The sequence below is a fragment of the Nothobranchius furzeri genome, chromosome 3 (genome assembly GCF_043380555.1).
Source record: "Nothobranchius furzeri strain GRZ-AD chromosome 3, NfurGRZ-RIMD1, whole genome shotgun sequence".
NCBI classification, from domain to species: Eukaryota; Metazoa; Chordata; class Actinopteri; order Cyprinodontiformes; family Nothobranchiidae; genus Nothobranchius; species Nothobranchius furzeri.
In genome coordinates, this window is record NC_091743.1 from 62,998,923 (window position 1) to 63,022,502 (window position 23,580).

At 41.8% G+C, this 23,580-nt stretch overlaps 1 protein-coding gene across 1 annotated transcript; it reads left to right on the top strand.

Moving 5' to 3' along the window:
* Window positions 1-6,514: 6,514 nt before the first annotated feature.
* slc6a1b (solute carrier family 6 member 1b) lies at window positions 6,515-22,735 on the top strand. The gene is made up of 14 exons (XM_015959083.3): window positions 6,515-6,908; window positions 7,190-7,321; window positions 7,493-7,593; window positions 8,035-8,144; window positions 8,492-8,624; window positions 9,595-9,729; window positions 10,175-10,278; window positions 10,919-11,043; window positions 11,423-11,535; window positions 11,617-11,748; window positions 15,329-15,431; window positions 15,527-15,627; window positions 17,752-17,919; window positions 22,390-22,735. The coding sequence occupies exons 1-14, from the start codon at window positions 6,662-6,664 to the stop codon at window positions 22,501-22,503; spliced, it is 1,818 nt and encodes a 605-aa protein (XP_015814569.3). The 5' UTR covers window positions 6,515-6,661; the 3' UTR covers window positions 22,504-22,735.
* The last annotated feature ends 845 nt before the right edge of the window (window positions 22,736-23,580 follow it).

Genomic DNA, 23,580 nt, shown 5'->3' on the forward strand with positions numbered 1-23,580 from the left:
GCAGATTCTCTGAAAGCTATTAAGTCTAAATATCAGTCCTGAGTCCCGGATGGCATTCTGTCTGCCTCAATTACCTTGACTAGCAGCAGCAAAGACAGCTTAGAGAGGGCAGTGCTGCAGTCTAAAAATATACTTTCCCTATGATGTTGCATTGATACAACACTAATAAATGCTATAAAATAACCAACACTAATATGTAGCTGAATATTTAGTTATTACAAAGTTGCTCTGGCACTCCTGTTTCAGGAAGTAGAAGATAGGCAGAGGAGAGGTGAGCTGAACATGGCTGGATTTGGGGTCTAACTCATTATTATTCATGCTATTTGGACATCTCATTTCTGACTGGCAGCAAGAAGACTGAGGCAGGCAGAGAGGAAGGACAATATTTGTTTTACTTGCTTTTTCTCTCCCTCCTTTTAAAAGAACTGCCCGGTGTTCTTTCTGTGGATCAACGAGCAACAGACATCACTTTGTCTCCATCTTTTTAGTGCAGCGGAAACGTCAGGTTCTTCTGGAGAGGCCAAGCAGCATCCTGCCTGACTGTCTTACCAATGAAGAGCCAAAACCCGTTCTGTGAGCCCACAGGGTTTCACATAAGTGGTCCCTCCTTCTCTGCACAACCCAAGCTCAGCAGTGATCGTCTATGAGAAACATGAGAAGCTACAGTTCATGGATGCTGCTCTGTTTGTTCTTCTGCTTTGAATGTTTGTAATTTTTTTCCTATGTCTGAAAATCAGAAAGAGTTGGAGAAACATGGTCTAATTTCAGCTGGACATGCATGTATTTTAGTATGTTTTTTCCAAGTTTGTCTTTCCATATTTAACTACATCTTTTCAGAGGTTTTGATGGCAGCTCCCATCTTGACCATCTCAGAAAATAAATGTATGTTTGCATCACACAGACAGAAATGCTTTACTCATTCTTACAATGTGGATTTTGAGAAGGTGTTTGACCGCATCCCTCGGGGGGCCCTGTGGGGGCTACTTCAGGAGTATGGAGTACCAGGCCCTGTGATACGGGCTGTTAGGTCCCTGTATGATCGGTGTCAGAGCTTAGCCCGCATTGCCGGCAGTAAGTTGGGCTCGTATCCGGTGAGAGTTGAACTTTGCCAAGGCTGCCCTTTGTCACCAATTCTGTTCAACTTTTATGGACAGGATTTCTAGATGCAGTCAAGGTTTTGAGGGTACCTATGGTCACGAGCTTTGGGTAGTAAATTAAAGAATGAGATTGTGGACACAAGGACCGTAATAAGTTTTCTCTGCAGGGTGGCTGGGCTCTCCCTTAGAGATAAGGTGAGAAGCTCAGTCATCAGGGAGGGGCTCGGAGTAGACCCGCTGCTCCTCCACTTCGAGAGTAGCCAATTGAAGTGGCTCGGGCATCTAGATAGTCCATGGTGAGGTTTTCCAACGTTCAGCTGGGAGGAGACCCAAAGGAAGACCCAGGACATGCTGGAGGGACTATGTCTCCCACCTGTCCATGGAAAACCTTGGGATTGCCCTGGAGGAGCTGGCCCAAGCGGCTAGGTAGAGGGAAGTCTGGGCCCCTCGGCTTTGGCTGCTGCCCCACAACCTGACTCTAGTGAAGTGGAAGGATTTTTACAATGTTGCACATTTATTAGATACAACCATTTCTAAAACAACCCTATTTATTTGCAACACTGTCATTGTTAAGGATTATTTTACTAATAAAACTGATGAACAAGCTTATGATAGACTGAAACCACATTCTATGACATCAACTCATAAAAAGCAGCACAAACATTAAAAGAGTAAAAATCGATACTTACACTTTCTGATTTTACATTTTAATGCTAATATTGGTGGCGATAATACAACCCTCCTACAAATAATGTATCTATTTATTTGTACATGTAGTCAACACCGTACTGTTGAAGAGGATCTTCATGTCTGTAGAGATTTACAGACTTAGACAGAGATGTGATGCATGTATACAAAGGCATGATGGTGTGTCTGAATTATAAAACACATGAGCCAGCATCCTTTTGTCTTTTCCACATGAACAGTGATCTGCTGTAAAGCTTCAGAGCATCACTTTTTGTCGCCTTTGCTACGAGTAGTGAAATTGACAGGAGGCCAGCTGTCTGCCTGTGTGTTTGCCACCACACTAGTCTCTATTACCACCACCTCCTCCTGTAATTACAGGCTCCAGTGCACACACACTCACCATCAGGTGGGGCCGTGGCCACAAAGCGCATCACCACCAGCTCTCTTCCTCCTCGGCGAAGCGATTTTAGTCCTCTTCCATGTGAAAGCTGCTGGCTAACGGGGGGCTTTTATGCACATCAGAGGTGCGACAGCCTGCAGGCTAATCAGCCAGTTGAGATTAGATAAACCACATTTTGTCTCATATCATAGGTTAGCTCACCCCTAATTGGTTCACCATCTGGGCATTCTTGTCTTTCCTCACGGTGGTTGGATTTTTCAGCACTGTGTCAGCAAATCAGGGCCTGCAGGATAGAAATAAAAGGAAAAACTGTGAATACGAATGAATAGAAAAGTAGTATGTGCAAATTGTAAAAAAGAAAGGCGTGAAATTCTGATCGTTTTTATTGCTATGATGGACATAAAATGTGAAGGATGTTTCGTGTTAATGCACAGCAGGTTTTGTAGAAAGATGGGTTACAGGACCAGTCAGATTCTCTGACACGCTAACGGACAAGTAATGTTTTTGATATGTTCCTGCTCAAACACACCTGATTCTGAGCATTATATTATCTTTCAGCCTTCATCTGATTCTGCAGGAGCTGATAATCACTTGTTTTAATCAAATATGCAGTGTTCAAGCTGGGAAACATCTAAAACCTGGCAAAAAACACTGGAGCACCCTTACCAGGAACTAGAAGTGAGCCACATTCAGCTGAGCTTCAGACAGCAGGCTTTGGAATCTTGTTTTTGATATCTGGACATGTTGCCTCAGATTGGATAACAGCAAAGTGACTCTGTTGCTGACTTGCTGCGACATTAATGTTTCATCTCCACAAATAACACAAGCCTGGAGGAGCTTCTGCCATGTGGTGAATTTGATAATGCTACTATTTAGTAGTCAAGTTAAAGTTAAAGTCCCATTAGTCATCACGCTGTTGAAAATCATCTCCACATTTGACCTATCCCCAAGTTGATTGGTGAGCTGCAGCTGTGGCTGCACATGAGAACTATTTAGTGGTTTACTTTCCCCTCCCCAGCCACTTGGGCCAGCTCTTCCGGAGAATCCCAAGGCATTACCTGGCCAGCCGAGAGACTTAGTCCCTCCAGCATGTCCTGGGTCTTCCTTCAGGTCTCGTCCCAGTTGGACTTGCCCGGAAAAACTCACCAAAAAGGCATCCAGGAGGCTTCCTAACCATGATGCCTGAGCCAACTCAACTTGCTCCTCTTGATGTGGAGGAGCAGCAGATTTACTCTGAGCCCCTCCTGCATGACTGCGCTTCTCACCCTATCTTTAAGGGAGGGGCCAGCCACCCCACGGAGAAAACTCATTTTGGTCACTTCTATCCACAATCTCATTCTTTCGGTCACTACCCAAAGCTCGTGAACATGGGTGAGGGTAGGAACGTAGATCCACCGGTAAATCGAAAGCTTTGTCTTCCGGTTCAGCTCTCTCTTCACCACAACAGCCGCATCACTGCAGACACAGCACCAATCTGCACATCGATCTCGCGCTCCATCTTACCCTCACTCGTGAACAAGACCCCGAGATACTTAAACTCCTCCATTTGAGGTAGGACCTCATACCTGACCTGGAGAAGACATTCTACTCTCTGACACAAGACCATGATCTCGGATTTAGAGGAGCTGATTCTCATTCCAGCTGCTTCAAACTCGGCTGCGAACCGCTCCAGTGAGAGCCAGAGATCACGTTTTGATGAAGGTAACAGGACCACATCATCTGCTAAAAGCAGAGACCTGATCCTCAGACCACAAACACAGATCCACTCAACACCTTGGCTGCGTCTAGAAATCCTGTCCATAAAAGTTATGAACAAAGTCAGAAATAATAGTTAACTATTTGTTTTCAGTATCCCACACCTTTAAGAATTTTTTTATTTTACTTTAAAATGTTTAAACTACGGACCCCATCTTTATCCAACTGAATTGCCAGTCCCTGTGTGTTGTGTTTCCTCTACACCAGTGTTTCCCAACCCTGGTCATCAGGGCACAATGTCCTGCATGATTTCCATGTTGCTCTTTCAGTGCTTCCCTGCTGCCACACACCTGACTTGATGAATGAGTGATTAACAGGCTTCTGCAGCGCTTGATGTCCTGAGGAGCCAATGTAAATCAGGTGTGCTGAAGAAGAGACATGGAAAACATGTTGGACAGTGTGCCTTGAGGACCAGGGTTGGGAAACATTGCTCTGCACTATATCCCACCACAAATTTAACATTTCCCAAATAAGAGTGTTGGCTTTTATTTCATAAATTGTTTTGGTTGTCTTTTTTTAACACTTTCTGAAGATTTTAACTCCTAAACTACAAGAGAGTCTGAATCCCACTGAGACCGGAATATTTTATTTCGTTGCAGGACTTAAAGTCAGCATTAAGACTTCTCATTTGGGATGTTCCACATGGGTATTTCATTTTGGAAGACAGCAGGCTAAGAAGATTATGAGAGCACTTTTCAATTTATCTCACACACCCGTACTCTGTTTTATTGGCTGGGACCCTCTTATCATGTTTCACCAGCAGTAACACCAGCCTCTGGCATCCTACTTTCAGCAGCTGTAATTGATGCAACAATATTTTTACCCCAAATATGAACTTCTGAAATGAATTCTTCCCTAAAAATATAATTGACATGTGTACAGATGTAGGTTTGGGGACTTGAAAGCATAGCTCATGTTTGCTTGGTTCATTAGTGAAGGGAAGTAACTTAAAGTTAGATTTGAATGAAACAGAACAAAAAGTCTTCAGCCGACCTTTTAGAGAGTCAGAAAGGAGGGGAGAAGGTGGGACAGTTGAGTGAGGATATAAAACCTTGAGACAAGAGGATGCTCCTCTCTCAAACCCGCTGCAGTGGTGGAAATGTTTGATTTGGGGTGGGTCGACTTTGAGGTGACATTGACGCTATGTAGATGAGAGGGGAACATCCTGTGCTCCATGTTACGTCCCTGCTCGCTTCAACTCAGACAGCGGCAGGTCCTTTCCCCGTCGTCTCTCCCTTCCTCTCTTTCAGCACCTCTCCTTTAAGGACAGCACCTCGCTCTCAAAGACGCATTTGTCCATCTTCCCCCCTGGAGGACCAGATATCTGCTCCTTGTCCTCGAATGCAAAGTCTTCTCCTGGTTTTACTTGAAAGAAAGTAACTTTTTCTATTGGATTTGACCCTCTGGGATATAAAACAGCTTGTTTCTCGGTGAGTATTCATATAAACACAACGCGCCTTAGATCAATTGAAATCCATTTAGGTTTTCTTTAGGGATGCAACTTGAGGAAAATCGTGCAGATGCGTAAAATTTGGCAAAGCGCACCAACGTGCCTTTAACTGAAGGAAGCGAAAACGAATTTTCGTGATGGAAATTTGAAAGTGTGATCTTTTAGTCAGACTACGTAGTTTTGCACAAAACAGAGAGAAATACGTCTTTGAATAGGGAAGGTTCGTGCGTAATTCTTGGCAACGCAGACGAGTCTGGAGCGTTTACGTCTATTCGAAATTATATGTGACATCAAGATGGAACAGAAAATGCGTGCGTGTGTGTAAAACACCTCATAGAAATGTCGAAATATTTCCGTTCCCATGCCGGCTCAACGCTCCTCACTATTACGCTCCAGCTAGGAGCACGCACAATTTCATTTACTGATTATTTTAGAGGTTTGGAATTATAATTTGCAGATATAATTACAGATTAGAGTTCACAATTGTAATAAAAAGTGTCCAGACTTACTTATGATTAATTAAACCGGTAAACCGTTCATCGCCTAGATTATAAAAATTGTTGCTGCAGCCTGTGGAGAGTTATGACCCTCTTCAGGTGATTCATTGGACACGATGGCTGCCGCTGACTCCTAAATGTGTTTAATTGCTCTACTCATGTACCGCAGCGATGGGAAGTGGGCCACTGAATTTAGAGCACTGTGAATCGAGGACAAGAGCAGGCTGTAAATTTCTGCTAACATGGATTCACTTCAGGCCAGAAGAGGGATTTAGGGATGTCCTAATGCATGAAAAGTGTTTTTAATGCGGGAGGGCCACGTATCTTTTTTCCCCCCTTCTAAAAAACAATTCACTAATATGCGTAAAATCAATTTTAAAATAGATTCAGAAACAACATTTGCAGAAAAAGTCCTAGAGATATTTCTAATAAAATAAGTAGTTTTAATCTGATCGTGTAAGCTATTTTTTTTATAATTCAGAATCACACAATCCTTCAGACCTGGCATTAAAAATTATGCTTCAAAATACTCTGTTAATTTGTTTTGTTATGTTTTTCTGCAAAAATGTTAACCATGCCGTTTGTGTTTCTGCAGCTGCTGCTGGTCGCTGAGGTGCTGCTGCTGCTGCTCCCAGACGGGCTCCGACCCTTCCACTCATCTCTGCTTTGCTCCGAGGATCGATAATACGGAACGGATACGCTGCGATCTGTCTGGAGCGGTGCTGAAACCACCACCTCTCCACTGATTCAGGACTATCCGACAAAGAGCGTCACCATGGCAACGAACGGGACCAAAGCTTCGGACGGACACGTCCTAACGGAGACGGTGAACGACGCACCGAGCGCCACACCAAACGACAAACCTAAAACACTAGTGGTGAAGGTGCAGAAGACGAAAAAAGAGATACCCGAGAGAGAAACGTGGGGTGGGAAATTTGACTTTCTTCTCTCTTGTGTGGGATATGCAATCGGCCTCGGGAATGTCTGGAGATTTCCTTACTTGTGTGGGAAGAACGGCGGAGGTAATGAGGAGTCTTTTGGCAGTTTGCTACACAACAAAAGGAATGCAAAGGTCGTGACATCAAAAATCGACAGTTTGCTACCGGGGAGTTTAAATTAAGTGCCGCCCTAATTTTGTCAACATCACAGTCGTGCGTAATTGCGCACAAACAAAACCCTGCGTACTGGACACATTCCGACACCAAATTCTCCCTTTACCAAATAACTTGTTGGATTATACTGAAAATAAATCATGTGTGATTTTTCATCATTTACACACTTTTGCTTCCCACCTTTCATCCAGGGGCCTTCTTGATTCCATATTTTTTGACGCTGGTATTTGCTGGCATGCCTCTGTTCTTTCTGGAGACGGCTCTTGGCCAGTACACGTCCATTGGCGGCCTTGGAGTGTGGAAACTGGCGCCAATGTTCAAAGGTAAAATGTATTGTATTGTCCCTAATAAAATCATAGTTGTGTTTTTATGATGACTCACTGGTTTCCACGGACAAACATCAGAGATGCTTGATAATAATTCAGTCCATTATTTTTTTAATTGTCAGCACAGAATCACCATCACACCTGCATTTGTTGGGTTTATTTTTCCAGGTGTGGGTCTTGCTGCTGCCGTCCTGTCCTTTTGGCTCAATATATATTACATTGTGATCATTTCCTGGGCACTTTACTATCTGTACAACTCTTTCACTGCAGTGAGTAAATCCAGTTTTCACCATCCCTCGTCACCTCCTCTCCATGCATGGGTACTGCTTCTTAAAAAATCCAAATGAATCTTTTCTTTATTTTCCTTTGTCTTTCAAAGTATATGTATCTTTACTCAGAGATTTACTTTAGTCATGTAGCAGGCCCTTTGCCAGAAGAATACAAAACCCTTAACAGTGTGACTTTTATTACTTCCTTTCCTGCATAATTAGGTCTTTACACGAGGTATTGATTAATTCTTTCTGCAACGAAGCATTCACTCTTCTGAGGAGAGCATGAAATCTCAATGTCCCAAATGAACATCATGGTCTTGGCTGCTTGACAGTCAGGGGTAAAAAATAAAAAAAGACCCGGCGATGTGGGAGAGGGGTTCAAGCAAACAGAGCCGTCTTCCTGGTTTTTATGTGTTATTTTTTTTCTTTCATTTTCAGGAGCTGCCGTGGCAGACATGTGGCAATTCCTGGAACACCGATCGCTGCTACACCAACTACAGCATCACAGACACCAGTAATCTCACCAGTTCTGTTGTGGAGTTCTGGGAGTAAGTCTCTCTAATCAGCTTTGTTTTGGACAGAAGAGAGGGTCGTCTCTTCCCATGTGAAGGAGACCAGGTCAAAACGGGCAATTTACATGTGATGCTGCCAATCATTAAACAGGAAATCTATTCCAGAAGATCAGGAGGAAGAAAAACGAGTATGCCAAACACATCTGTGGAAGAAAATGTATTTTTATTTATGTTCTCTTCACTTCGATGTCTTTTAAAGGTTTTATGGGTGAGAAAGAAATTGGTGTCATTTTTGTTAATGTGATGTGCTGACACACTGTACATGCTGCATGCTCATGATTCAGACCTTTGTGGTCTATAACTCTTTCACCTCTCACCTGCAGACGTAACATGCACCAGCTGACCGATGGTCTGGAGAAGCCCGGGGAGGTCAGGATTCCTCTGGCTATCACACTCGCCGTTGCATGGGTGCTGGTTTATTTCTGTATATGGAAGGGGGTCAGCTGGACTGGCAAAGTGAGTAGGCAAAAATAGAACACATGACTGCTGTGAGTTCAAAACAAAAGATCTACTCTCAGTTTTTTCTGTAGGCTGAAAATGAAAATAGTCTGCCACACCTGTCTCCTGCATTAGCTTCTGAAATTGAAAGTGAAAGTCTAGGATTTTAAATGTCTGACAGATCCATGTAACTTGAACTCACCCATCTTGACCCACAATGAGGAGGGATGTTGTTTAGTGTCCAGAATCAGCAGACAATGTCTTGGCTAGCAGAAGCTAACTGTTAGCATTAGCAACTCAACCGTACAGCAGAAGCGTTATTTGTGGAGATAAAACATCCACGTCGCAGAGCAAACAGAGTCAGTGGTAGAGTCGCATTGCTGTAGTCCAATCCGAGGCAAGATGTCCAAATATCAGGAAATAAGACTCAAAATCCTGTCGTGTTCAGCTCTCCTCTGATGTGGCAGACTTGTCTGTGCTGATCCAAGTGTTCCTGGGCTTTTTTTTTTTGCCCCGGTTACTGCTTGCAAGGCATTCATTCCTACCAGAAACCACAGAAATATTTTTGAATAAATCAGTTTCCCACCTTTAAGAGTCCTAAAATATATTTTATGTGGCACAGAAATGTACAAAATAACACAAAAAACAATTAATTTTTTTAAAGCTTCTATCAGAGTCTTGCATTCATTTGTTCTGTAGATTGCATCAAGTCACTTTAGCTGCACAGATGCAGAACTGGTTCAGATAAGAAGGCAAAAGTGCACGAAGAGTGTGCTGAATCCTTTAATTCTGGGGTCGATGTGCCTCTGAGGAGTAGCTGACTGGGACACTTTGCAGAGCTGTGGGAACGGCACATCAGTAACACAGGAAGTTAACTAGTTTTTCTTTTTTTTTTACTTGTTTTATTCCAAAGTGAAAGAAATTCCTCCAACTGTAGCAGACCTGCTGTAAAGGATTATTGATCTAACTGTAACTTTGTGTCTGACAGGTGGTTTACTTCTCAGCAACATACCCCTACTTCATGCTGTTCATCCTGTTTTGCCGTGGCATCACTCTACCTGGTGCCTTTGATGGAATACTCTTCTACATCACACCAAACTTTGAGAAGCTGTGGGAATCAGAGGTGAGCTCCCAGCAGTGTTGAGTCTCTGAACTGTTGTTATACTGGCAACATGGAACACCAGGAAGTGATTCAGTTCTCCTTCAGGTCAATCAATCAGTCAGCGAGGGACAAAAAGTGAAGAAATGAACTCAGTGGTACAAGAATACACATCTTTAGCAGTTTTGATGTTTTGTTTTTCTTACTTTCATGGTTACGTGTTTCAGCTGACGAAGGGACAGAATGTAACATAAAATAATGACAAATACAGGATTCTATTTTTCTGGATATTCCAATTTTACTAATTTCATTAAAGCTTGTTCATGCATCCATGCAAATGCCACCATCTTTCCAACCACATATCATGACCTAAACTATCAAAAGGCATTCTAATAAATGAATGGATAAATAACAGCATCATGCTTCTGCCTGATTACTGTGATATGTTTTGCTAATCTCCACGTGTCAGGTGTGGCTCGATGCCGCCACACAAATCTTCTTCTCCTACGGGCTGGGATTAGGGTCCCTCATTGCTCTCGGCAGCTACAATCCCTTCAATAATAACGTGTACAGGTAGGTGGTTAAAGTGCATTTACCCCTGGAATTAAATGTGTCATTGGGGATCAAACCCTAAGAGCTAGCTCAGTGCTGTGTTTTTATGGGGTTGTGGCAGAATTGTATTTGTAATGGGTTTTTACACTATAAGAAATGCATTGTTGAATTTACTTAATCAAGTTACGTCCACTGGTTCCACTAAACCTAGTTGCTTGAATATAAATACTAATATACATCTAATTTTATCAGAACAACTAATAACAATGTATATGACGCTTTACATTTAAGCAACTAGGTTTAGTGAAAACACTTGACATAATTTGATTATGTAAACTCAACATTTCATTTCTTACAGTGCATTTGACTCCCTGTTTTAAAAGATCAGGTGTTTTCTGATTTTTTTATCTTAGATCTTGTGTTTTCATGTTTTTTCTTGTCCTCAAGCTTTTTTTTTAATAATATAAAAGGACCCAATGCTACTGCCATTTTATTAAGTCGGGATGAAGCGATTGAACTGTTGGGCTACTGCAGGATGCAAAATGGCTTGCTCTTCCTTCCCTCCCCCTTCTCCCACAATTTTCCACAATGTGTGACGGGTTGATAAGGAATTGATACAGGCGTGACAATGGCTGCCTTGTGCTTTGTCTCTCCCCTGCAGAGATTCTGTCATTGTCTGCTGCATCAACTCCTTCACCAGCATGTTCGCCGGCTTTGTCATCTTTTCCATTGTGGGATTCATGGCTCATGTAACAAAGAGATCAATCGCTGATGTGGCAGCCTCAGGTAATTGCAATCAATGTCGAAGCTCAGTAGCAACAACAGACAAAAGTGGAAGGTATGACAACAATAATGACTCTGGATTTACAGCTTTCCTTTGGAAACGTGTAAGTTCACTTTTATCAGAGGAGAAAGTGCTTTGTCATTTTGCATTTGTTAAGACTTTAATCTGCACTTTTCTCTCAAGGACAGATTGCTCCTAAATTCATTCTAACCCCATTATATTGAGCAGTGTTATTTTCTCAGGAGTGTCGTAATAACTGAGCATTAGGGCACAACGTTTTAAATGTCTTCTAGTATTTGGCATTGGGTGGTGGGAAATAGATTAAGGTTTTCAGCTCAGTGGCTAATATTTCTGAATTTGCCTTTAATTTGTCTTAATCAGGACCTGGTTTGGCATTTTTGGCGTACCCCGAGGCCGTCACCCAGCTGCCCATCTCTCCTCTTTGGGCGATACTCTTCTTCTCCATGCTGCTGATGCTGGGAATCGACAGCCAGGTGAGAACTATACTGTAGAAGTTGTCCAACTGGTAGAAACCGAATGATTGTTAACTTCTTTTGAAATGACTCTACAAACAGTTCTGCACTGTGGAAGGCTTCATCACCGCTTTGGTTGATGAATTTCCTCATGTTCTGCGGAAGCGTCGAGAGATCTTCATCGCCGTCGTCTGCCTTGTTTCTTATATAATTGGCCTGTCCAACATCACACAGGTAAATATGCACTACTTCAGCAGTTGATTATTTATGCCTGACAATTACACACAGCTTGACTTAAATATGAATAAATACAACCAAATGAACCAATTGCTATGCCTAACTCATCACAAGGCCAGAACCTATGTGCTTCAGACCCTCAGACCATCAGGACACTAGGGAACAACTATGATTCCTTGTAACCATTACTTGTCTCCTGGGTTTAGTTTTTTTCAAATAAAACCAAACAAAAAGAAAATTAGCTAAACACTTTCGTTGCTGTTAATAATTTAAACTATTCGTATAATCTGTGGTAATATTATAAACATCTGAGTATTTCTTCTGTGAAGTTTTTGATTTAGTTTTTGGGATCACCGTGGTCATCATTTTGCAAAATGTGATGCCACATCACAGGAATCTAAGTTTACGGACAACATGTCGGAAGATTTTCCTCCAGCATGCTTTCACTGCAAAGTTGAGTCAGCCTCCTGGTGAGCTGCTGAGTTTCAGAGATTATTAGCTTTAAACTTTCTTATGGCACTGACACGGAGCTTTGCAGCAACACAGAGCATTTCCCTTTTCCCACATATTTACATTTCTCAGCCTTCTTGTGAATAATTACAGTAAATGGCTCAAGTGAGTCTAAAAAATGACGGAATAATACATCTTAGACGTTAACCAGTTTGATTTGTTGATCAGCTGATAGTGCAATGTGTCTATTTACAGAGAAGGTGAGATCAGATCACTTCAGATAGATTTTTCTGTCAGCTATGAACACTAGAGCTGTTCAGTTGGGATTAGATGAACTAAGATGCATGTGTAGAGGGAACATGTTGTTGCTTTTAAGCTTAATATATTACCTTTACTTATGACCAATAAGCTGTGATATTCTATATAAATATAGGATATCAACCTTATTAGTCTTTGAATGTTTAATCAGAAGATTGTAGGATTCTTTGCTTTTTCAGGGATCAAACACACTTCGTAATAATTCAGACAGAGTCAGGTTTATAAAAGATAAGAAATTTATTTTCTAAACAAATAAAAACAAGACAAGTTAACCAAGACGGCTGTGCTGGATGAATCTAAGTGGGTGGGATGTGATGTGTGGTGATTTAATGGTGTGTGTTCATCAGAACCTTGTATCTAGAAGAACTGAGTTCTGGGTGAAAATAATTTGGTTTGCGTTAAACTATGAAGTTGGTTCTTATCAAAACCGGCATCAGACGCAATATGTGTGCCTACCTCACCCTTTCTTTGGAGACTCTCTTTGCGGACCAGGAGGTCAGGGAGGTCGGATGACCGCAGGGCACCGAGGTTTGGTAGATTAACCGCAGCACTGACTCTCCAGTCCAGAGATGTTTCAGAGTCACAACAGATAGATGAAACCATTTTTGTCTAGAAGGACTCTTAGGGAGTCAGATTTGTATCAGCTTTGTTCTGCAGGAACCGTCAGCTGTTGGCAGCTTTTAGGAGGGTTTTTGCCAGCTTGTCAAAAATGATCTGGGTTAAAGAGTGTTCGCTCCAGATGGCCTGTCCGTAGCTTTTTCTAGAACTGACTCATTGTCAAGTGAGCTCTGTTTTAATATTCTCATATTATGATTTCTTGGCCAACCGGAACGTGCAGTGTTAAGGGGTGTTAACATGCAAACCTCAGAATATCACACCTTCTTTCAGATACAGGATGCTCTGATTTGTGGCTAAGGAAATATCTATGTGTCATGACGTTTAACTTAACTTTAATTTATCTCTAAAGAACCTTGTGTCTGAGTGTAGATAATGATTCACTTGTCATATCAAACATTACTGATCATCATATATATAAATCTTTCAATGTAATAATAACATTAATTTCAAATGTCAGTAATTCAAGCACAGATTAATCAACCTTATCAATTTAAGTACAGATTAATCAAGACATTATTATTATTCATATAACATTTGTTCATTTCATTTCACGATTGATTAACTCATATGAGCTGAAAAGAGTCACTTTATTCAGAGAGTGAACAATCCTGCGGTGTTATCAAAAGAAGGCTTTGTTTGGAAACACAGCCTGACATCTTGTTCCTTCTGAAATGTCAACAAGGCTGCAGTATCCTTCAGGGTTTGTTGGAAGCTAGGATGTAAAACCCACATTAGAGAATGGAATTTATGTCTGCAGATGACCGGTGGCATGTAGATCGATCTGTAGGTGAAAACTGACCATTGCTGGATGTTACGCATGCTTGTGCAGATTTAAACTCAACCATGATGAAAAATACTGTATTTTCCAAAGCTAATAAGAGTTTTAAATTGTATGATTTCTAGACTTTTTAAAATTCACTTATGGTGTGAAATGCCACAGCATAAGCCACCATGCTTTCACTCAGAAGTCCTAAAAATGTAAAGCTGTTCTTAAAGCAAACACAAGGCTAAAAAAGCATTCTGGAGACATCAAAACAGCTTTCTATTTGTTGACTCCCATCAGACTTCACAACTTTGTTAAAAACGATGGTTTACTTGATTATTATTGCTGCTGTGATTAAAAAGAGAACCAAGCTGTGCAAAAGATGAACTAAATTCTTAAAAGTTCTCTTTGGTTGGCCCTTGCAATAAGTGATAAACAGAAGATGCTTCAAACTATAGATAAGCTGTTCTATTGGTCTTGTAGGCGCAGCATGGTCACACTCATACAGGTTATTACACCTAACACTAGATACAGTCGTTGATGTTGACCCGGAGAGGGTCACCGGACGGTGTGGAGATGTTTAATAACCTGAATTGGCTTCACTGAAGGACTGGAATGACCAGTTACAGACTGAAGGCAGAGGGGAAAATTATCTCTGCCTGACCCAAACACAGTCTTGTTATCCTAATCTGACGCCAAGGCAGCCTTGAACTGCCAACAACAACCCCCATGAAGGAAGGAATGCAGACAGATGCTGTTGAGACCCGTCCTACCCCCCCCCCCCCACACACACACACACCTTCAGATTGTGGACTTCTGCATAGAGAGGCCATCAATCTGCGGGAACTCATTGTGCTCTGCGCCTCTCCCTCCCTCCTGCGGATACAGCTGACTGAGTGCTACACATGACTGCTCGCCCTGGAGATACAGGACCCCAGCCCCCACCCCCCCGGCCTCCCTATCGGAGTCTCATGTTGTGAATGTTGATGTTCGTTTTTATATGTTTGAGGTGTTTTTTTGCACAGTACAGCTACGCCCTGTCGGGAGTAACTCTGGTATGCCTTTTTTTCCCTCCCCCAACTTACCCTCATGTAATTCCCTTTTCATCTATTAAGGTAGCGCGACTCGTGTTGCGAATGACCGCAGTCACCAATTCTTGTCATGTGTCTTGCCCATGTATGTCTGATCTCTGAATTGTGTGTACTGAAACTCAATTTCATTTCTCTGTATGTCTTGCACATGTGGTAGAATTGACAATAAAATGACTTTGACTTGACTTGACTTGACCAATTCTGTATCATTCCACTTCTTTGGTTTACTTCTGTCCAACTCATGGACGAATGGACGGATAGATGGATAGACACTGTTGCTTCTTCTCATCCAAGCATCTTATCTTCCTTTGCCTTGTTATCTCTCCTTTGTTTACAGGGTGGCTTGTACGTGTTCAAGCTCTTCGACTACTACTCAGCAAGTGGAATGTCCCTGCTTTTCCTGGTCTTCTTTGAGTGCATCTCAGTTTCATGGTTCTATGGTGAGCAACACTTTAATCTCGTTAAATAGATAGATGAGTGTCAGATGGCACATGCTAAAGCTAAAACATGAATCTTTCTTGTGATTTGGTCACAGGTGTGAACAAGTTTTATGACAACATTGAGGACATGATTGGCTACAGACCATGTTGTTGGTGGAAGATCTGCTGGCTTGTTCTGACTCCTCTCATTGTGGCTGTAAGTGTGATCTGTTGCTGATATTCATATAAGGGAAATAAATCCTACTAAGGAGTATGACGTCTCAGGTTGAGGGACATTATGAGGTTAGTGTTCCGTGCTTTTCCTGATGATCTGGCAAAATTATTCATTCTAATGTCAATTGTAGTTTTACAAAGGTGTGAAACAACAGTGTTATTGAAGATGTCTTAAAAGCAGGGGTCCAAAGCATAACCTCATCAAGGAGAGGAGGAAGAGATTTTGACATTTGAATGGCCATAGATAGGAAGCCCTTCACTTCCACAGTTAGCTTCAAGTTTCCAGACTGACATTTATTCAATGCAGGTCGAGTTAGTATTCAAGCTAAGTTGGTGTGCTAAGCTGACTGAGGCATGGACATGAACACGTAGATGCGCCATTGGGTGCTGGAGAGCATAACTGCGTCGCTGCCATATTGAGTGGGTTCCTCACTCTCCAAACCCAACCGGAGTCAATGCAGGGTGAACAACTATGCCTGTTTTTTGTGCAGTCTACGTTTGCAACAACTGGCAAACTATTGAAAACGGACCAAGTGGGGTTACTATTGACCTGTTGGGATTTTATATTTTCATTTATTTTTATTTTATTATATTTATGTCATATTATGTGTCTGATTTTGTGAATAAACATGATAAAATGTGTTTTTTAGTTGGGTAAACACCTTTCCCAGTAGAAATAAAATACACTGGAGGCAAATGGAAGGCTTTAATAGGCAGCACTAGTAAGCGGGGTGTCTACGTATATTGGGCTCGACACACGGGAGGTGACATCGCCTCTCCTCCATTCATTTTCAATGAGACATACGCGTTAAAGTGATAATCGCGGGTCTCCCTCCTACCAAGCCAAACGCGAAAAACGTGCGTGTGAAATTTTGCGCTCGTGCACGTGTCGTGCACAGGCGACCTAGCAACGCGATCCCAGAAAGTTGAAACATTTTCAACTTTTCATCGCTGTCGCTCGGACAAAGACCAATCAACGGAGGTTTCATTCACTGACCAATGAGCGGACAGGATGCTCCGTACACCTCCGAGCAAACATGAAGGAGAAGTTGATTACTATTATGTTTTATATAGTAAAATCACAAGTAAGATTTCACATAACTCTAGCAGCACCTTATGAAACATAATATCTACCGCTTTTTTTAAACTCTGAACTGCTTAAATAACCTTAATTCCCTCCAACCTGACACAGCCAGGCAAAACAACAGAAGTTTCAATTTCGCCATGGAACAGAACACGTGGACGGCTTTGCCGCTGGCCGCTGCCGCGGATCGCCTCCCGTGTGTCAGGAAATAAAAGCAACAGCGACAAATTTCGCTGATCGCGGTCGTTTGTCGCCTCCCGTGTGTCGAGCCCATATGTCTGCTGGAAACTGGGTCGCATTATTGCTGATTGAAAACTCCGTCAACTCCAGCACTCTAGGCTCACATAAATGATTGGTAGTTTAGCTGTAGATGCCAGGGGACTTAGAGGGAATAAACATTATGAAACATTGCCTATTTTATGTTAGGCTTTTTTAAGTTACTTGAAAAAAAGATTTTATTTCATACCCCAGATTTAAAGGATGACTATGAAACATGGACAATCTGGCAAACTCTGGTTTTCAGAGTTGGTATTGCATCAACAGGACTAAAATTCCAGCTGCTGGGATGTTGGTTCACTGCTGACACGTTCCATCACCATGTTCAGAGACAAATCATACAGGATAAGGACAAATTTCTACTAAGTTTATTTTACAACAGGATTTACTGTTAGAACATCATCTGGGCTGCGAATCAGCTGCTTGACTTGTCAAGTCTGCCATTTTACACCATCCCAACATCGCCTTGCTGAGTGGACTTTTTAACGCAACTTTGCCCTCTAGTGGCTGGTCGATGTAAACATAAACGCAGTATCATGCCCGACAGAACAAAAATTTGATTATATATCTTTTTAAATATAGCTTTAAAAAGAGAAACTGTATATTAATTTTGCACACCTCTGAACGCCCCATGAAGGTATTTTTATTTCTAATATAGCTTTTTATTACAATGTTCCATATTCTAAATTTAAGTGTAAAGATGAAGATGCTCATTATTCTCTTCTTGTCACTTTCTCTCTCATTCAGGGTGTCTTCTTGTTCAGTGCGGTGCAGATGGTGCCCCTTACTATGGGTGATTACGTATTCCCAGGCTGGGGTCAAGGGGTCGGCTGGTGCATGGCACTTTCTTCCATGGTTCTGATCCCCGGCTACATGGGCTACATGTTCCTCACACTTAAAGGCACATACAAAGAGGTAGGACTGTAATGCTTTTCTGTGGATTTTAGTTCTATTCATTTCAAATTTCTTCATTAAAGGGACTTTACAGAGTTTTGAATTTTTATGCTTGCGATTGCCCCCTCAGGCCAAAAGCTTAATGGCAGCTTCAATAGTAGGCTCGTGCACGAGGCGCGCATGCTGTACGTGCACACGCCTTAACAAAAATAGCAGCTGAGACAGTCCCGTGTGTGTGTGTGTGTGTGTGTGTGTGTGTGTGTGTGTGTGTGTGTGTGTGTGTGTGTGTGTGTGTGTGTGTGTGTGTGTATGTGTGTGTGTGTGTGTGTGTGTGTGTGTGGCCCGGAGGACAGAGGACAGGAGAACACACAGCTAATTAATTAAATAAATTGATTCTGTACCTTTCTCTTCAGCACAGCCGACAAAGGTTTAAGATGGGTCAGTCCTCCTGCATGCTCAGATCATTCCCTTCCCTTGCTTGAAAAATTGTTCCAAAATTAAAGTTGAACCCACATCTTTTGTATCTGTGAATTCAATGCCGTTCGGCGAGTCTCAAATAAAAATTTGGGCATCTTACTGTAAAAAAATATAACATTAATGTAAAAACAAAAACTCTAAATAAACTATGTTCACATCCAGAATCAAACCCGGGTCTTCTGCATGGGATTCCAACATCTTACTAAGTGAGCAAAAGCACCATTGATGTCTTTTGTATCTGTAACATTTATATTCCCGATGACAGCTGAAACAAAGTTCAAAGAACGGTTCGGAGCAAAAATGGCTAGTTTGTTGCTAATTTGCAGGACATATCTAAAAGAAAGTAGCTAAGGGTCCTCAGAAATATAGCTAGGTTCATCACTAGGCGTTAGGAACAGCGTCAAAGTTGCTGAGTTGGCACTACCTCACTCTCTGCTGCTAAAGCTACAGATAGCAAATGCTACGGGCTATGCCTGAGCGTGAACGCGCATGAAGCAGCCTGCTCGACCCGAGCAGCTCTCTTTTTCTGTGATTTTACAGAAAAACAGGCAATCACAGTAAAAATGCCAGGGCTCATTCTACAGGACCAGGGCATTGCAGGAGAATGTATGAAGAAGAAATTTATTATTTCTATACATGTTTTGGCTGTCAAACTTCCATAATGCCCCTTTAAAAATCTAAAAATATGAAATTGTATTAATGCATTGATATTTATCCCCACCCTTGGTCATATAAATATTAGCATTTAAGAAATTATCAAGAACTTTTAGCAAAAAGGCAGAACTCTGTGCAACATTTGTACAACATAAGACTAAAGGTGACGAACACTGAAAAAACATTTTTTAAATGGTTATTCCCAATTACAGTCGTCAGATTTTTTCATGCAGGCTGAACATGAAAATAGTCTCCTACATTAGGTTTTGGTAGAAAACAGATGGTGGAACTCTAGGATTTGAAAAGCCTGACAGATCTACGTCACACGGTCACTTAACCTTCATGGACTCACCCACCTTGATAAATGACACTAAATGACCTGCACTTGTGTCTTTCTGAGTCAGAAGACTCCAAAGCACTTTACACTACAGTGTATCATTCATCCATTCACACATTCACACCCTGGAGGTGATGAGCTACATTGTAGCCACAGCTGCCCTGGGGCACACTGACAGAGGCAAGGCTGCTGAGCACAAGTACAGGATCAAACCCACAACCTACTGATTACTGGACAACCCGCCCTACCTCCTGAGCTAATGCTGCTCTGTCTTAACTCATGACGGGGAAGGCTGTTGTTGGTTTAGCTTCAGTGGTAGAGTTGCATTATTGTTATCCAATCGGATGCCAGATGTCCAAATATCAGGTAATAAGACTCAAAATCCAGCCGTGTTGTGCCACTCACTGCTGCAGCTGACTTGTTGGTGCTGATCCAGGCCTTTTTGTGCTTTATTTATTTTTTGCTCCAAGAGCTACTTGCAAGGCATTCATTCCTACCAGAGACCACAGCAAATGAGTGAACCACACCTTTAAAAAGGTGTATATTATGAATTCAAAAACCACCTGGTGAGAAAGTGTTAAGCTTGCCTCAGTGTTACTCTCTTCAATGTGTTATGTTGTTGGTTCTGTATTGAGCAAAAACACAAGCATCCTCAATAAAAAAAATATATATATTCAAATTAAGCGAGCTGTGACAAAAGGATTAGTAAAAGAGAATTTTTAATTAGTTTTGAGGAACTAATTTCTGCAGCCTGTTTTAACAGCCACTGAATTCCCAGCAAGCGGCACATGCCTATCTGCAAGACAATAATGCATAGCATTTCTTTTGACCAGGCAGTCTTAATCAATGGATGACAACTGCCTAGTTTTTGCATAACATTTACATGAAAAGCATTGTATTCTGCAATCATCCAGTGTTCAGGATGCAGTTTCTAGTCTCAGATATGACTTACAGCTACTGCTCAGAAAATAAATGTGCTGTAATTGACGGCAGTGCAGGCGTGGCTATCGGAGGCAAAATGCAGGTGTCAGATCCTGCAGCTGATGGCTGATTGTCTAATTGCAGCAATCAGCCAGCCGAGTAGTGCTCTGCACCAAGGCAGACACTCAGGCTGTTAGCAATGTTCACTCACTCACTACATCATGTTCACTATGTTGCACACTGTAGGAGACAACTTAGTGGTTTTTCATTTCCATCAATACTTGAATGCAGCAATCATTTATAACAGGTATTCAGTGGTAAGTTTCAAATATCTGCAGGATTCACCTGAATTTACACCTAAATCTGAGATGAAAAGGTACAATAATTTTTTCTGGTTTTGAAAAGCAGTCAGTATCTGGTGTGACCACCATTTGCCTCATGCTGTTCAAAACATCTTCGCTGCATGGAGTTTATCGGGTTGTTGATTGCGGCCTGTGGAATGTTGGACCACTCCTCTTCAATAGCTGTGTGTACGCCGATGCAGAGCATCCCAAACGTGCTCAGTGGGTGACATGTCTGGTGAGTGTGCTGGACATGCAAGAACTGGGATGTTTTTGTGTACATATGCTTGCAATATGGGGCCGCGCATTATCCTGCTGCAATATGGGGTGATGGTCGTGTATGAATGGTACAACAATGGGCTTCAGGATATCTTCATGATATTTCTGTGAATTCAAAATGCCATCAGTAAAATGCACCTGTGTTCATTGTCCATAAGATACGCCTGACCATACCGTAATCTTAATGCCAGTATTGGCCGATCGATCCACATTGTCTATGGCAGCAAACCGCTCACCCATCTGCCCTGAACAGTGAAAACTGGGTTTCATTCATTTACAGAACACCTCTCCAACGGGCCAAATGCCATTGAATGTGAGCATCCAGTTGGTTATTGTGTCAGGTGTAGACCCATTAAGAACAAAAAGCATGTAGACGAGTTACCATGAGATGGTTTCTGACGGTATGTGAAATTCTTTGGGTACACAAACCGATTGCTGCTGCCACTGTCTGGGTGGCTGATCTCAGATGATCATGGAGCTGAACATGCTGGATGTGGAGGGACCTGGGCTGGTGAGATTACATGTGGTTTGCGGTTATGAGGCCAGTTGCATGTATTGCCAAATTCTCTGAAATGCCTTTGGAGACAGTCAATGGTAGAGAAATGAACTTTAATTTCACAGGCGACAGCTCTGATTGACATTCCTGCAGTCAGCATGCAGACTGCACTCTCCCTCAAAAGTTGTGACGTCTGTGACATTATGCTGTGAGATCAAACTTATCAAAATTTCCTTCTCAGTGGCCTCATGATTGTCCATCCTGGGAGTGGGAGATCAGGGTTAAAATCTCGGTCAGGTCATACCAAAGGCTCTAAAAATGGGACCCAACGCCTCCCTGCTTGACTCTCAACATTAAGGGGGTTGTATTGAGGGGTTAAACCACCAAACAGTTCCCGAGCGCAGCGACAGCTGCAGCCCACCACCCCCACGAGGATTGGTCAAATGTAATTTCACCAGCGTGTGACGATGACTAATGGGACCATTTCAGAGTGGCCTTTGATTGTGGGGAATTTGAGGCACACCTGTGCAAACTTCATGCTGTCTAATCAGCACCTGTGAGGTGGGACGGATTATCATAGAAGTGCTCACTAAAGCAGATTTAAGAACAATATTTGAGAGTATAGTGTTTATATTTTTGTTCAGTGTAACTTTTACTTATTTTGCTGTTGACAAGCTCATTTCTTACCATTGTATACATGACCATGACCATGACACCTCATGCATTTCATCCGTTGTGCACATTTTGATCACAGTCGCAGGTTTTAAACCACTCCTGGCTGCTGAAGTATACAGGTTGTCATGATCCAAAGTTAAAAAGCTGAAAACATTAGGATATACTTCAAAGGGCAAACCTTTGATGGCATCATGCTATGTTCTCCCTTCAGCTCTCTCACAGAAAATCAGTGTCACGATCTGTAACATTAGCAGCAATGGCTTTTTTTTGATTCAGCCATGAAAAATAATCTTTTCCATCTCTTTCCCCAGCGTCTGCGGATGATGATAACACCTCTGGTGCTGACGAAGGCTCAAGAAAACGGTCCGGATCAGCAGACAGAAAGCCAGAACCCGAACCCTGCCAATGAGGAAGCATACATCTAAAAAAAAGGTTCTGCCTTTTTCTGTGTTTCAACGGCAAGACTGGCGCTCCAGCGTAATCAAGGTTGGGAACGGCCACTAGACGTCTACGTCTGCTTTTATTCACCTACCTCCTGGGGACACGTGAGACCAACCTGATTACGGTTATTTTTAGGGGGTTTTCTGTTTATTTTTTTTAATAACGCAGAGTTATAAAACATAAGAAAACAAAATGATTCTGCAAAATTGTTGTGAAATTTATGATGAAAAACAGAAAAAGAAACGATCCAGGAAGGAAATATGATTTAGGAAAATACTGTATTTTAAATATATACAATTTCAATCTGAAGGCCCACACGGATTCAGTATTGTTAGTTCAAGAGACTAATTAACATACTAAACTCAGATTACTGTACAAAGAAAAATATAAATAAACATATTTTATTTTGTACATGAATGCATGACGGTTAAAGAAGCAGTGTTGCAGGTGATAAAAGGACAAAGTTTTGTAAAGTGAAAATCCATGAAGACAAATGAAAGCCAAGAGTAAATGGGAACGTGCAACAGGTAAGGCCAAATCTGCTGATCTAACTTCACCCGACTATCTCTCCCTCCACTAGAAATGTTTACGGCCCATGTCGGGGAACGGCATTAGAAAAAGCACAAGTACATCACACTTTTTTTAAACCTTTATTTTTGGGGTGACTGAAACCTGTGACAGCCGCAAAAATAACTCATGAAGAAAAACTTAGCAAGAGACTGTTATAATTGTTTTCTTGTTTTCTAGATAACTATCTCATTTTATGGAGTCTGAATCTTTTTTAAATCCATTTTCTAAGTGTGAATGTGAGAGGGACCAAATCTATAGTTTGAACACTTGTGCAAACATTGGATTGACTATGGATTTCTTTTTTAAAGCACCCTTTTGATGTAGTGGAGCAATAATTTAGGGCATCATTCGAAAAGCACAACTTCACTTTGAAAACCACAACAGCTAGTAATTAACAAAAAGAAGATACAGGAATCCCACATTTACACTCTGCACTTTACAAATCTGTTTGAGAGTATGTATTAAAGCAGAATAGATTTTAATGAGGAAAT

What these genes read in the sequence shown, in the direction of transcription:
- slc6a1b (XM_015959083.3), top strand. Translation starts at nt 6,662, where the DNA reads ATGGCAACGAACGGGACCAAAGCTTCGGACGGACACGTCCTAACGGAG. An exon ending in GTGTGGGAAGAACGGCGGAG is followed by an intron (nt 6,909 to 7,189) that starts GTAATGAGGAGT and finishes CCTTTCATCCAG; the next exon opens with GGGCCTTCTTGATTCCATAT. An exon ending in ACTGGCGCCAATGTTCAAAG is followed by an intron (nt 7,322 to 7,492) that starts GTAAAATGTATT and finishes TTATTTTTCCAG; the next exon opens with GTGTGGGTCTTGCTGCTGCC.